Source organism: Drosophila bipectinata, chromosome XR (genome assembly GCF_030179905.1).
Source record: "Drosophila bipectinata strain 14024-0381.07 chromosome XR, DbipHiC1v2, whole genome shotgun sequence".
Classification (NCBI taxonomy): domain Eukaryota; kingdom Metazoa; phylum Arthropoda; class Insecta; order Diptera; family Drosophilidae; genus Drosophila; species Drosophila bipectinata.
In genome coordinates, this window is record NC_091735.1 from 2,987,951 (window position 1) to 3,003,041 (window position 15,091).

General features: G+C 50.8%; 3 protein-coding genes across 3 annotated transcripts; all 3 read left to right on the plus strand.

Annotated features, from left to right (window-relative positions):
* Positions 1 to 4,198: 4,198 nt before the first annotated feature.
* On the plus strand, positions 4,199 to 8,103 carry LOC138927788 (uncharacterized). The gene is made up of 5 exons (XM_070283107.1): positions 4,199 to 4,528; positions 5,025 to 5,231; positions 5,297 to 5,918; positions 6,519 to 7,365; positions 7,464 to 8,103. Exons 1-5 carry the CDS (start codon positions 4,199 to 4,201, stop codon positions 8,101 to 8,103), a joined length of 2,646 nt encoding a protein of 881 aa, XP_070139208.1.
* A 1,079-nt stretch (positions 8,104 to 9,182) lies between these two features.
* LOC138927789 (uncharacterized) lies at positions 9,183 to 10,623 on the plus strand. The gene is made up of 2 exons (XM_070283108.1): positions 9,183 to 9,386; positions 9,976 to 10,623. Exons 1-2 carry the CDS (start codon positions 9,183 to 9,185, stop codon positions 10,621 to 10,623), a joined length of 852 nt encoding a protein of 283 aa, XP_070139209.1.
* A 71-nt stretch (positions 10,624 to 10,694) lies between these two features.
* LOC138927790 (uncharacterized) lies at positions 10,695 to 11,258 on the plus strand. Its single transcript, XM_070283109.1, has one exon. The coding sequence runs from the start codon at positions 10,695 to 10,697 to the stop codon at positions 11,256 to 11,258; it is 564 nt and encodes a 187-aa protein (XP_070139210.1).
* The last annotated feature ends 3,833 nt before the right edge of the window (positions 11,259 to 15,091 follow it).

Sequence of the window (15,091 nt, forward strand, 5' to 3'; positions counted from 1 at the left end):
AATATCAGACCAGTCAAATGTATCGATAAGGCTTTTAAGTTTCTAAAAATCAGCTTTACGGAAACAGCGAATCTTATTTACCACGCTCGGAGACATCTGATCGATACCAGGAGTGGTTTCGATTGAGACCTCCAGCGTGGGGTGATATGGATCCTCTGGGGATGAAAGGGGAAAAGCTCTGGAGAGAGCAGTACCATCAGGATCAGATACAAAACATAAGTCTAAAAGCCGACCTAGCGAATTTCTAACATGATTGATCTGACCTAGGGACATGTCAAACATGCCCGCGGTGAAGTCATGGTAAGTTATAAGTGACAAAGATGGTGAGTTATCGACGTTGGACCACTTTAATTCTGGGATATTAAAGTCGCCCACCGCTACGAGTTGGTCACGATCCGTCATAAGATTAGAGACGTATCGAATGGCGGACAAATGCTGCCAATATGTAGGCGGTTCAGACATAGGAGGTATATATGAACATGTAATGAATAAAGCTTTAACGGACATAGTGATTTTAACGCAAATAAATTCTATGTCACCAAACTCATGGGATTTCACCTCTTCAGAAGCAAGAGTAGAGTCTACCGAAATGAGGACTCCACCTTCTCTTCGCTGAGATCGATCCCGTCTAAAAGTGGTGTACTTACTTGGAAAAACTTCGGAGCTAAAGATCTTCGGATTTAACCAAGTTTCTGTAAATGCTATTATATGGGATGCAAAGAAAGAACTATCAGAATATAGCTTGGGGAGTTTGCTACGTAGCCCCTTAGTATTCTGATAGGTAAGAGTTAGTGAGGAAACTAGTTTTTTGGGTTAGTAGCCAAAGAAGAGGGTGAGGGTTGGTCAGTGGTTCCGATATTGGGAAGTCTCACTCCCACGAATCTTGAAAGAAGATGTGCGCCGTGTATAATTATATTTAAATTTGGTTATGTCCTCCACTTTTATATCGGCTTTTGTTTTGGCTTTGATATAAGCCGAGATATCAATCTCTGAAGTATCAGGGGCAAGCCGAGAAACAAATATATGTTTCGATGGAGGAATCACCTGTAAGGGTTTTGGTGTCGCAGGTACGAGAACTGCAGCATCAGTCGGTGCCGGTGGTCCGGACTGTGGAATACCCTTTTGGGTGACTCTAATGGGGGTTTTGTTCCCTAGGACCTGTGGCATCACTTGAAGGGATGCCATGGCGGACATATCAGACAATTGCTCATTATCCCTGAGAAATTCTGACGAATTTTTCTCAGTACGAGCCCTTGGGTTGGGTGGCCAGAGATATAAGCGGCTGCATTTATGTCGGCTGAGCAGGCTGAGGCGGATCAGAAACAGCGGATTTCTTACGCTTAGGGGACTCATTTAGCAGCTGAAGGCCACTAAACTGAGTGTCCAGCGCACAGAGCTGATCATTGATTTTACGAAAACCAGTGATCAGCTCTTTAAATCAATTTTTGGTCTGTCTCATGAACGACCTCATTTCGCCTTGCACAGCACGACAATTTTCACAACAATAATGTATCCCAGACCTACGGGAAATGGCATCCGAAACTGATGCAGTGAAACCGGCACACTTGGCATGTACGACGTTCTCACATAGCCAGCAATGGATGGCAGGCTGGGATGAGGAAATTGTCTTGTTACAAGACTTAATGGCACAGACAAGTTTAAATTCCATTTTATTTATTTATTTTTTTTTTTATTTAATAAAACAAAAATTTATATTTAAAAAGTTAAAAAACACAATACCTTGAACCACTGTGCCAAACGAGAAGCCGAAGCGGGAGCTTTGAAAGAGTGCAAAAGAGAAATGCAGAAATATAGATAAGCCGGGGAAGAAGCAGAGCTGAGCTATACTTGGAATAGAATTTAGACAAATTATTAATTCGACTCCAAATATACCACAGCACTCGCGAAGCGATACGGTTTAGGCTTTAAGATTGTTAAGATTCACAAGATTTAATTCACAAGTATGTAAACACCGGTTTACCAATATTTATAATAAAACGCAGTGCGAACAAAAAAACACGACCGTTCGCTTAAGAGAAAGAGAGGGAAGTGATATAACCAAACAAATTTTAAAAAAAATCAATTAATTATAAATTTATGTATATATAATTATAACTACTAAAATGTATTTAATTCTTATTTTCCGTCCGAGCAAAGAGCCAGGTTTTTTAATTCACCTTTTCGGCCACTCAATAATTAAAGTCGAAAATTTAATTATCGAAAAATTATAATTAAATAATTTAATTGTCAATCTTCTGTCTGAATTGAGCCGCGGTTTCAATTCCACCGTTCCAGCTTCGTGATAATTAACCTCAATTGATTAAAAATTAAGATTTTCAACTCCACCCTTCTGTCTCCATAATAATTAAATCCGACAATTAGGCAAAAATTAATTATTTATTTTTTTTTGTGTTAAATCCAAGCCAAGGTCAAGTCCACCATTCCGGCTCCGCAAATTCGAAAATAGTTAGGAATTCAATATCTACGTACGAGCCATACTGGTCGAAATATACATATATAGACAGTCATCCATTTTTTTCCCAACCGAGCACGAATTTTCCGGCACTTGTCCATTTTCCGTTCCGTCATTTTTCTAACGCTGCTTCTACTCCGCATCAGGCAACATCCGCCTAGAATCTCAACAAACCTCGTCCCATCTGGTTTTTTTTGGCTTCCTGAAGTTTCTTCCACATTTGAATTGTGCCGCATCCGCCGTTCCTTTCGACATCGGCGCTACTAATTCCTACTTGGGCCTGTAATCGCATTTCGGTCTCATCACTTTAGTGTGACCGGCCACCGCTTCGTACGAGGCACCTATTGCGCAAGTCAGTCGACATGCGCTGATCAGCGAATTGGTGTCTGAGAATGCCCACGGGAGACGACCAAAAGCCACGTCCGATCCCAACTATCCGTTTGGACAAATCTCAATCCGCTTCTCCGCGGACGCCTCTTTTAAAGCCTACAGTGCGTACAGTGCCATTCCAAGGGCAAAGAGTGACGAATCCGTCAATACAATCCCCGGTCCTTCACAGAGGCAGACTCGTTCCGTTGCAAAAATGGCTCAAAGTGCGGCCGACGTGGCGCTGAAAAAGTTCATCGCCACAACAGATCGAATTAGCCAATTTGAGGCTAACATAAATACTCCGGGCGCCAGAGAAACGGAAGTAGGCTCCCAATACATGTGCGAAGTCCATCGGGACCAAATTCGGGCACTGTGAAGGTGGAGAAAAGCTATGAGAGCTGCTCCGATTTACTAGCCGTGTCAGACGACAATGCGGCCACCTCGACAGTGCTGGAATCGAAGTACAGCTACTGGTTGTCCGTCTATTCGAGATGTATTGCCCAGCTTCGGGAGAAAATTGCTTCCCAATCCACTCAGGCTTCCGTCAATGTACACACGCCCGCGCCTACAGGCGCCGGTTACCTCCGGTGGATACCGAGGTCTTCGCGGGTGATTATCTTCGGTGGCCTACCTTCAGAGACTTGTTTACGACCATTTACATCCAAAACTCACGGCTCACCCCGGTAGAGAGGTTGTTCCACTTACTGTCCAAAACAAGTGGTGACGCCCACGCCATTGTTTCTAAGGCTCCGCCTACCCATGAGGGGTTTGTCGTCGCTTGGCAAAGCCTCACAGACCGCTTTGAGAACCGGCGGCTATTGGTCAACAGCCAGTTGAAGATCCTTTTCAACATCCAGGCTATTTCTCAAGAGTCCGGGGTCGCGCTGAAGGAGCTGCAAGCCACTATTCAGAGTTGTCTGACAGCCCTAGAAATGTGCGCCATCAATGTTGAGGCTTGGGACTGCCTCCTGGTGTTTATGATTTCGTCAAAGCTCTCCAAAGTCACACTTGCCATAAGGGAGCAATCCTTCCATAATAAGGCCGAAATTCCAACATGGAAGGAATAAGACACTTCCTGACAGAGCGCCATCGCACTCTGGAAGCAATCGACGACGTCAGGCCTAGTGGCTCCGGGCAACTTCCGCCAGTAGGTCGGGAACTCCTACTGCCCCTGCTCGAAGGCTCAATTCATACGAGACTCGAGTGGTTCCGGGCCCCAAGGGTTGTGATCTTTGTTCGAGGGAGAACCACCCCATTCGCTTACGTCCGCGGTTCCTGGAAATGTAAGTAAATTGGCGCTCGGACTACATTACAAGGAAGCAGTTTTGTTTAAACTGGCGCCCATACCTGCTTCACATGTCACAGCCGACACCACACCCTCCTGCACCGCGGCAATCCGTTCGCCACCGCTCCAAGTCCGCCTATGACAGCAAGGGCTTGACCCGCACAGACTGCCAGAAGCACAAATGGCTCAGAGAATCAGTCGGATGTTCAGGTGTGCTTCCCTTCCGGGTCAGGACTCCTGACTCAGGAGCCGTCCTACTGGGCACGGCCCTTATCAATGTGTGCCATTTAGGGTGCAGCTTTCAGGCACGAGCACTGATAGACTCAGGGTCCGAAGCGACCTTCATAACGGAACGACTGTTCAACCTCGTCAAGCCTACCTTCAGGACGATTCAAGCCCAAGTTTCCGGCCTTAATCAGACCATTTCCGCGCAGTCTACTAAATTGTGCCATTTCTCCATTCGGTCTCCGTCTAGACCCGGGCTACAATTAGAGACTGCGGCTAACGTTCTTCCGCAGTTGGCAGGAAATCTGCCATCCAATTCCGCGAGATCGTCTCAAGGGGCTGCCCGACATTCCCCTGGCGGACCCCAACTTCTTTGATAGCTCTCAAGTCGATGTCTCAATAGGAGCTGACATTCTTCCGTCCATTCTCCTCTTTAATTTCAAGGCTAACATGTGCGGGTCACTTCTCGGTCAGGAGACCATATTTGGATGGGTGCTGACAGGCCCATTATCTCCAGCCAACCCCCACAGCGTGTCCGTTTTTTCCACACGAGTGGCCCCCAGCCTCGGTGACTCACTTGATCAGCTCCTCACCAAATTCTGGGAGGTGGAAGATGTGCCCACACAGATAAGTTCTTAATCGGATACAGTTTGCGAGCACAATTTTATCCAGACAACGAGAAGAGACGAGTGTGGCAAGTACGTTGTGACGCTCCCCTTACGCGACCCCGGGCAGAAGGGTTCCGAACTAGCGGCTTCACGGTCCTTTGCCCTTGCTCAGTTGCTGCGTAATGAGCAGCGCTTAAAGGGGGACCCGCCCCTTAAGGCCCGCTATGACTCGGTAATTCAGGAGTACATCGACTTAGGCCACATGATCGAGGTCTCTCCCGCGAGCAATTCCGCTACCTACTATCTTCCACATCATGCCGTCTTCAAGCCCGAAAGCATGACCGAGTGGTGCGAGTGGTCTTCAATACTTCGAGAAAGAGGCGATACTTTAGGTTTGTCTTCAACGCCGACATCGAGAAGGTGTATCGGCAAATTTGGGTAGACCCCAAGCATACTCCGCTCCGTATTTTGTTTCGCAAACCCAATGGGGATATCCGCGACTACGAGTTGAAAACGGTCACCTTCGGTTTCAATTGTGCCCCGTTCCTGGCGATCCGTGTGCTGCAACAGCTCGCTGACAACGAAAAGTTGAAGTATCCGCAAGCAAGCCAAGTTATCCGGCATTTTATGTACGTTGATGACGTTCTTGCGGGGGCTGACTCCAAAACTGAAGCCCAAGATGCGATTCGGGAGCTGAAAGGGGCCCTAGAGTCAGCAGGGTTCCCACTTAGGAAATGGACGTCGAATAGCAAGGCGATCCTGGCCGACATTTCGAGCGACTACCGTCTTCTTGCTGACTTCCTGGACATCGATGCAGAGAGCACGGCCAAGACACTCGGCGTGCGGTGGAAAGCGACGACTGATGAATTCTTTTTTGTCCCGCCAGAATTGACTTCCGGCTCGGCTTTCACGAAGCGCCAAGTTCTCTCCCAAATTGCCAAATTGTTCGATTCAGCAGGTTGGCTCGCTCCTCTCATTGTTCGGGCAAAAATGTTCTGCAAAACATTTGGCTTCTGGATCTAGGGTGGGACGACGCCCTCCCTCAAGATTTCTGTCAGCGATGGGTTGACTTCCTAAAGAATTGCTCGGTGCTCGATCAGATTCGTGTTCCTCGGTGGGTCGCGTTCCGACCACACCGGTCGAACACCACGGGTTCTGCGACGCTTCACAGAAGGCGTACGGCGCAGCAATTTACGTTCGTATCGAGGTTGGGTCCACGGTAATAGTGACCCTGCTGACTGCAAAGACTCGAGTGGCCCCAGTTAAAACGGTGTCGCTCCCTCGGTTAGAACTGTGCGGTGCCTTGTTGTTGTCCGAAATGGCCACCGCCGTTCTGCCAAAGATGCCAGGGGCCGCGTCTGCCCTGTACTGTTGGACCGACTCGACTATTGTCCTCGCGTGGCTGCATAAGCCAGCGTGCCAGTGGACAACGTTCGTGGCCAACCGGGTGACCAAGATCACCCAGTTCACCGACATGCAGAAATGGGCACATGTCCGCTCCGAGCAGAACCCTGCGGATCTGGCTAGCCTGCGGATCTAGCTCTCCAGGATCTTGCAGATAACCAGCTGTGGTGGCACGGTCCTAACTGGCTGCAAAGGCCTTGCAGCGACTGGCCCACTCAAGGCAATGATGCCCCCACGACTGAACTCGAGAAGCAAGCAGTCAAGGTCCATGTTGCGAAGGCGAAGATCTCCTTGAGCGGTTTTTCACACTCGACAAGGCATTACGAGTCCTTGCCTATGTTCATCGCTTCATCCAGCGCGCGGAAGATGCGATCCTCGTTTGAAGAGCACCTGACCGCTAATAAGGTTATGTCGGCTGAACGTTTTTTAGTTTCCGTCACTCAGCGCAGACACTTCGTCTCTGAGATCTCGGCATCCAGTCCGATTCAAAATCTGAACCCCTTCGTGGATTCGCAAGGCCTTATGAGAGCCTGCGGCCGGGTCACGTCCTCTGAGCGTCTTCAATATGACGAACGGCACCCTATTATCCTTCCGTACGACTGCCATCTGTCTCGACTCCTGGTTCAATTTACACATCGCATCACGCTGCACGGTGTCAATCAGCTGATGATCCGTCTGATCCGGGCCAAATTCTGGATCCCAACGGTGAGGAATTTGGTCAAGTTCGTCGTCTATTCTTGTAAGGTATGTGTCATCCACAAGAAGAAGTTGCAGACGCAACTCATGGGGGAGCTACCCAAGGAACGGACGTCCTTCTCACGCCCATTCACGTACACCGGTGTGGATTATGCCGGTCCTTTCGAGATCAAAAACTATACGGGGTGGGCCTGTCTCATCACAAAGGGTTATGTGTTGGTGATTGTATGCTTCTCCACTAAGGCCATCCATTTAGAGCTTACGTCGGACCTTACGACCGAGAAATTTCTGGCGGCTTTCGCAGGGTTCGTGTCCCGGAGAGGATGCCCCCGTCAAGTGCAGTCCGATAACGGGAAGACCTTTGTGGGGCAGCTGCTCTACTATCCCGCGATTTTCTCCAGAGCCTAAAAGGGACTGTGACCAGTGCCTATAGTCACCAGCAGCTCCTCTGGCATTTCATTCTTCCGGGAGCTCCCCACATGGGGGGCCTGTGGGAGGCAGGCGTCAAGAGCTTCAAGACCTTGTTCTACAAGTCCACCGCCACGCGGAAATACACCTTTGAGGAGCTGGCTACTCTCCTGGCGAGAATCGAGGCGTGCCTGAATTCGCGGACACTCGCGCCAATGTCCGAAGACCCTGCTGAAATTTTGGCTCTTACACCGGGGCACTTTCTTGTGGGAGGCCCACTTCTTGCCACGGTTGAACCCGAGATAAAGGGGGATACCACTTCTATCATTAATCGATGGCAACACCTGAAGGCTCTTCAGCAGCAATTTCGGCTGCGATGGAAGGAAGAGTACCTCGAGGAGCTCCATAAGCGGAAAAAGTGGCTAGCCCCTACGAGGGATCTCCGCGTTGGGGATATGGTCGTCATCAAGGAGGACAACCTTCCGTCCAATGAGTGGCGACTAGGCAGGGTTGACGCGGTGTATCTAGGATTCGATGGCCATGTCCGCGTGATCGACATCCGCACCGCACGAGGGCTCGTCAAGCTAAGGCCGTGCTTCTTCCGTTGGAAGCGTCCGCCTACCCACAATAATTAGGCATTTTTTCCGCTCCACTGTATTGTGCTGTCTCGTAGCTCTACCCGTAGTTCCAAACAATAATTCCCACCGATTCAAAAAACGTTATTTGTTCCTTCATCATATTTCCACGCATGATGAGTGACTACGCCCACGCAACGCCCAGTCACTCGAGAGCAGATGTAATCGAGGTATTCAATCATACCGATGACGAGTCTGTAATGGGATCCATCCATTAAAGAAGTGTCGGCGCTTCCTTCGCCTTAGTGCCGAGAAGCGGATCCGAGCGGTTCTCGTGAACCGGTATTGCTCGAGCTGCCTGGCCCACGAGCACTCCGACGGATCCTGTCGGCGTGGTGACGGCTGTAAGACGTGTGGTCAGGATCACCACACGCTGCTGCACCTCGTGGAGAACCCGCGGGCTCGGCGCAAGGCACGCCAAGAGGAGCACCGGTCACGGAGCGCGAGAGACAGGACACGGAGTGTCTCGGCTGGCGCTCGGCCGTCATCCGCCAACTCCCGGCGCGGTTCGGGTTCTTCTCGGGCTTCGTCCGCCACTTTCGGGCACTCACAAGACGATCCACGGTCACCGACTTCCCGGCGCTCATCGGCTTCTCGGGCTTCGTTCGCCACTTTCGGGCACTCACAAGACGATCCACGGTCACCGACTTCCCGGCGCTCATCGGCAATTCCATAAGCCATAAGCGCTCCACGGCTTTCGTCCGCCACTCATCGGGTGCCGTCCACCCCTCGTCCGCCCGCGTCACCCGCGCCTAGACGATAGTCCGCCTCTCGTCGAGGGCCCCCGCAGGATGCGGTCGCTGCGCCCACCTTCTCATCGCTGCTGCAGCGGGACAGCGTCAACGTGCTGCCGACTGCACTAGTGCGCATAGACACCGGGACCCGGAGCTTCGACACGGGGGCCCTCATCGACCCATGCACGCCCTTGAGCTGCATCGACGCCTCGCTCGCTGCGTGCTTTCGGCTGGCCACTACCAGCGTGGGGAACGAACAAGTGTGTTCCGCCACCGTTGGGTCAAAGACCGATGATAGCGTTCGGCTGGAGGTCATCTTTAAGATTGAGCCTCACGTGCGTTTGTATGCCATCCCGGGAGCTGCGCGAGGCGGTGCGTGCTCACTTCCGAGGCGTGACATTGGGGGATGAGCGATTCCATCTGCCAGCGACAACCTCCGTCGTCCTCGGCGCGGATATGTACCCGCGGATTATGCAACCGGGCTACTTGAAGATCCAGGACGGGCTGCCAGTGGCCCAGAGCACGGTTTTTGGATGGGTCGTGTCCGAAGTCTGTCACCAGCCATAACATCGAGGGAGCTATTGCAACCCGAGCGATAGTAAGGGGGGTGGAATGTAAAGGTGAGGGGCCGTGGTGTCGCTCAGCTGGGGATAAGAGCGCATCCGCGCTAAAGAGCGCATCCACGCTGAAGAGCGCATCCGCATTCGCCCCTCTGTGCACTCTGTCTCGGTCGTTGGTTGTCGTCGATCGTCTCTTTTTGTACTAGTTAAGTTTTTCACCGAAAGACGCCCCCGAGTTCTTACTTCAATAATTCTGGGATCTTTTGCGGCAGCAACGACCCTACACAAAGATGAAATAGAAAAGATCAGAAAAAATTTAAGTGTTAGCCCTAGTCTACAAAAGCTAAATCCCTTTCTACACGAATAAACAGAGGCTGGGCTCACCTTTCGTTGTTGCGGGTTGGGGGCGACTAGCTAATGCTCCTATATCGTACGATGCCAAGTTTTCAGTATTGTTGACAGAACGCTCTCAGTTTGTTCAAAGCTACGTCCAATACTTGCACGAGTCGAATTTTCATGTGGGTCCACGAGCACTTGTGAGTCTTTTACGATGGCGCATATAGATCGTAAATGCGCAGGTCTCTGAGATCTCGGCATCCAGTCCGATTCAAAATCTGAACCCCTTCGTGGATTCGCAAGGCCTTATGAGAGCCTGCGGCCGGGTCACGTCCTCTGAGCGTCTTCAATATGACGAACGGCACCCTATTATCCTTCCGTACGACTGCCATCTGTCTCGACTCCTGGTTCAATTTACACATCGCATCACGCTGCACGGTGTCAATCAGCTGATGATCCGTCTGATCCGGGCCAAATTCTGGATCCCAACGGTGAGGAATTTGGTCAAGTTCGTCGTCTATTCTTGTAAGGTATGTGTCATCCACAAGAAGAAGTTGCAGACGCAACTCATGGGGGAGCTACCCAAGGAACGGACGTCCTTCTCACGCCCATTCACGTACACCGGTGTGGATTATGCCGGTCCTTTCGAGATCAAAAACTATACGGGGTGGGCCTGTCTCATCACAAAGGGTTATGTGTTGGTGATTGTATGCTTCTCCACTAAGGCCATCCATTTAGAGCTTACGTCGGACCTTACGACCGAGAAATTTCTGGCGGCTTTCGCAGGGTTCGTGTCCCGTAGAGGATGCCCCCGTCAAGTGCAGTCCGATAACGGGAAGACCTTTGTGGGGCAGCTGCTCTACTATCCCGCGATTTTCTCCAGAGCCTAAAAGGGACTGTGACCAGTGCCTATAGTCACCAGCAGCTCCTCTGGCATTTCATTCTTCCGGGAGCTCCCCACATGGGGGGCCTGTGGGAGGCAGGCGTCAAGAGCTTCAAGACCTTGTTCTACAAGTCCACCGCCACGCGGAAATACACCTTTGAGGAGCTGGCTACTCTCCTGGCGAGAATCGAGGCGTGCCTGAATTCGCGGACACTCGCGCCAATGTCCAAAGACCCTGCTGAAATTTTGGCTCTTACACCGGGGCACTTTCTTGTGGGAGGCCCACTTCTTGCCACGGTTGAACCCGAGATAAAGGGGGATACCACTTCTATCATTAATCGATGGCAACACCTGAAGGCTCTTCAGCAGCAATTTCGGCTGCGATGGAAGGAAGAGTACCTCGAGGAGCTCCATAAGCGGAAAAAGTGGCTAGCCCCTACGAGGGATCTCCGCGTTGGGGATATGGTCGTCATCAAGGAGGACAACCTTCCGTCCAATGAGTGGCGACTAGGCAGGGTTGACGCGGTGTATCTAGGATTCGATGGCCATGTCCGCGTGATCGACATCCGCACCGCACGAGGGCTCGTCAAGCTAAGGCCGTGCTTCTTCCGTTGGAAGCGTCCGCCTACCCACAATAATTAGGCATTTTTTCCGCTCCACTGTATTGTGCTGTCTCGTAGCTCTACCCGTAGTTCCAAACAATAATTCCCACCGATTCAAAAAACGTTATTTGTTCCTTCATCATATTTCCACGCATGATGAGTGACTACGCCCACGCAACGCCCAGTCACTCGAGAGCAGATGTAATCGAGGTATTCAATCATACCGATGACGAGTCTGTAATGGGATCCATCCATTAAAGAAGTGTCGGCGCTTCCTTCGCCTTAGTGCCGAGAAGCGGATCCGAGCGGTTCTCGTGAACCGGTATTGCTCGAGCTGCCTGGCCCACGAGCACTCCGACGGATCCTGTCGGCGTGGTGACGGCTGTAAGACGTGTGGTCAGGATCACCACACGCTGCTGCACCTCGTGGAGAAGCCGCGGGCTCGGCGCAAGGCACGCCAAGAGGAGCACCGGTCACGGAGCGCGAGAGACAGGACACGGAGTGTCTCGGCTGGCGCTCGGCCGTCATCCGCCAACTCCCGGCGCGGTTCGGGTTCTTCTCGGGCTTCGTCCGCCACTTTCGGGCACTCACAAGACGATCCACGGTCACCGACTTCCCGGCGCTCATCGGCTTCTCGGGCTTCGTTCGCCACTTTCGGGCACTCACAAGACGATCCACGGTCACCGACTTCCCGGCGCTCATCGGCAATTCCTCGGCATTCTTCCGCCATAAGCGCTCCACGGCTTTCGTCCGCCACTCATCGGGTGCCGTCCACCCCTCGTCCGCCCGCGTCACCCGCGCCTAGACGATAGTCCGCCTCTCGTCGAGGGCCCCCGCAGGACGCGGTCGCTGCGCCCACCTTCTCATCGCTGCTGCAGCGGGACAGCGTCAACGTGCTGCCGACTGCACTAGTGCGCATAGACACCGGGACCCGGAGCTTCGACACGGGGGCCCTCATCGACCCATGCACGCCCTTGAGCTGCATCGACGCCTCGCTCGCTGCGTGCTTTCGGCTGGCCACTACCAGCGTGGGGAACGAACAAGTGTGTTCCGCCACCGTTGGGTCAAAGACCGATGATAGCGTTCGGCTGGAGGTCATCTTTAAGATTGAGCCTCACGTGCGTTTGTATGCCATCCCGGGAGCTGCGCGAGGCGGTGCGTGCTCACTTCCGAGGCGTGACATTGGGGGATGAGCGATTCCATCTGCCAGCGACAACCTCCGTCGTCCTCGGCGCGGATATGTACCCGCGGATTATGCAACCGGGCTACTTGAAGATCCAGGACGGGCTGCCAGTGGCCCAGAGCACGGTTTTTGGATGGGTCGTGTCCGAAGTCTGTCACCAGCCATAACATCGAGGGAGCTATTGCAACCCGAGCGATAGTAAGGGGGGTGGAATGTAAAGGTGAGGGGCCGTGGTGTCGCTCAGCTGGGGATAAGAGCGCATCCGCGCTAAAGAGCGCATCCACGCTGAAGAGCGCATCCGCATTCGCCCCTCTGTGCACTCTGTCTCGGTCGTTGGTTGTCGTCGATCGTCTCTTTTTGTACTAGTTAAGTTTTTCACCGAAAGACGCCCCCGAGTTCTTACTTCAATAATTCTGGGATCTTTTGCGGCAGCAACGACCCTACACAAAGATGAAATAGAAAAGATCAGAAAAAATTTAAGTGTTAGCCCTAGTCTACAAAAGCTAAATCCCTTTCTACACGAATAAACAGAGGCTGGGCTCACCTTTCGTTGTTGCGGGTTGGGGGCGACTAGCTAATGCTCCTATATCGTACGATGCCAAGTTTTCAGTATTGTTGACAGAACGCTCTCAGTTTGTTCAAAGCTACGTCCAATACTTGCACGAGTCGAATTTTCATGTGGGTCCACGAGCACTTGTGAGTCTTTTACGATGGCGCATATAGATCGTAAATGCGCAGGAAGTCTGCAGTCAGACAGTACAGTCATGCATACGCTGCTTTAAATGCAAGCCTCGTCGGGTGACTCAAATGATGGGTGATTTAACCTTTGATAGAATTCGTGCTCTCCGCCCATTCTCCACATGTGGTGTTGATTTTTGTGGCCTTATTGATACGACATTGAAAATTCGAGGTAGACCACCCTATAAGTCTTACATTGCCTTATCTGTTTTTTTGCGTCCAAGGCAGTTCATTTGGAAGTAGTTTCCTACCTTTTAGTTGGCTTTTCAAAGGTTCGTTGGGCGCCGAGGATGTCCGCAGATCGTGCACTGCGACAACGCGACGAACTTCGTCGGAGTGAGTCGCCACTTCGCAGACTTTGTCGGAGAATCGAGGACGAGGTAGACGCGGTCACGCAATACGCATCAAAAAACGGATGAGTATTTTTGAGCCGCGGGCTCCGCACATGGGCGGACTATGGGAGGCAGGGGTAGGGAATGAGGGTTAGGGAACGCCAGGCTGACCGCGGAGGAGCTGCAGACCGTCCTCGTTGGAGTCGAGGCCGTCCTGAACTCACGACCCTGGGGCCTCATCGCCCCACTAACACCGCGGACTCACCAGCCGCCATAACAGTGGCTCACAGGAAGAGTAGGAGCACCGCAAGCCGGCGCGGACGGAAGGGTCAGGGTCGCCGTCGTCAGAACTAGCTCTGGAGCGGAGTATAGGAGAGCGGTCTACAAGCTGGCGCGGCTGCCAGTTGGTTAAAGTCTGATGGAGGCCTTTAACGGGGCCGATGTTAATGGATTTGTTATTAGTATTGAAGTTGTCGTAAATTTGAAGTATAGTTTATAGTTGAATTGTATTTTGTAGTTGTTAGTCTCTAAATTTACTCTAAGATAGCTTAGGGCCGAGCGGGAGCGAAAGCTCATATTCGCTCTAGTCCGAATTCGCCCTGCTTTGCTGAGTTAGGCTTAGTTAGATGAGTTAGGCTTAAGATTAGAGAAAAATCGGAATCGGAATTATAACGTTGAAGAGACAAGATCATTTTTTCGTTTTCGTTTTTCGACCTTTAAATATTTGGCAGCCCCCCCTTTTTGTTATTTTTTCTTAAAGTGTGAGATAACCTAATCTCATTAAGTATTTTGGCGCCACCGGGTGGACTGTAGTGCTAAATATTTAAAAATAAAAATAAACATAAAGTGACAGTGACACAGTATTAAACAACAAAACCAAAAACACAAAAATTCAAAAAACTGCTCGTGACGCGTCCGTAGTGCAATTTAAATGAAAAAAAAAAAAAATATTCACCGCGTCGTGAAACTGCCTCAAGCCGCAATCAAAATATAACTGCAGGAATCATGGACACCAACTACCCAACTACCTCCATGCCGTGTACCTGCATTGACTGCACAAGGAAAGTAGCTGCGGGATTAAAGGATCCCAAGGCAGAATCGCAATTATTTGTGCAAAAAATTGAAAGTTGGAAAAGGACAAATTAAATCTACGTCTTGTGCTGGAATATTGCACCCTCCTTTCAATTCTTGGCGCATACGTACTTAAAATTAGTAGAGCTAACAATTTTAATAGTTTGGATAAAATAATTAACAAACTGCCTGTGGGTAAAATTGATAAACAACATACATACATATCCACATCACTGTCGCCCCCCATTTACCCCTCGTTTGTTTCGCCAAACAAAAAAGTTAAATTTAGTGCAGCCAAACAATTATTTATATAAAAATATATGTACATATATAATACATATTTACGTGCATAAATAATTTGACGTACATAAAAATTAATATAAATTGGGGTTTGGTATAGTAATGTTGTGGTAGCTTATCCCTCGCTGCAGTCTGTAATGTCACAGACGCTGGAGATATGTTTTAAGGTAATTACCCCTGGTGGTTGCCGGGGGGGGGGGGGTTGCTACTCCTTGTAGGTAGTGGTTGGGATCCCTGGCGGTTGCCGAG

What these genes read in the sequence shown, in the direction of transcription:
- LOC138927789 (XM_070283108.1), top strand. Translation starts at nt 9,183, where the DNA reads ATGCCATCCCGGGAGCTGCGCGAGGCGGTGCGTGCTCACTTCCGAGGC. An exon ending in TTGGATGGGTCGTGTCCGAA is followed by an intron (nt 9,387 to 9,975) that starts GTCTGTCACCAG and finishes GTAAATGCGCAG; the next exon opens with GTCTCTGAGATCTCGGCATC.
- LOC138927790 (XM_070283109.1), top strand. Translation starts at nt 10,695, where the DNA reads ATGGGGGGCCTGTGGGAGGCAGGCGTCAAGAGCTTCAAGACCTTGTTC.
- LOC138927788 (XM_070283107.1), top strand. Translation starts at nt 4,199, where the DNA reads ATGTCACAGCCGACACCACACCCTCCTGCACCGCGGCAATCCGTTCGC. An exon ending in ACTTAGGCCACATGATCGAG is followed by an intron (nt 5,232 to 5,296) that starts GTCTCTCCCGCG and finishes CAAGCCCGAAAG; the next exon opens with CATGACCGAGTGGTGCGAGT. An exon ending in TTTCTGGCGGCTTTCGCAGG is followed by an intron (nt 7,366 to 7,463) that starts GTTCGTGTCCCG and finishes TTTTCTCCAGAG; the next exon opens with CCTAAAAGGGACTGTGACCA.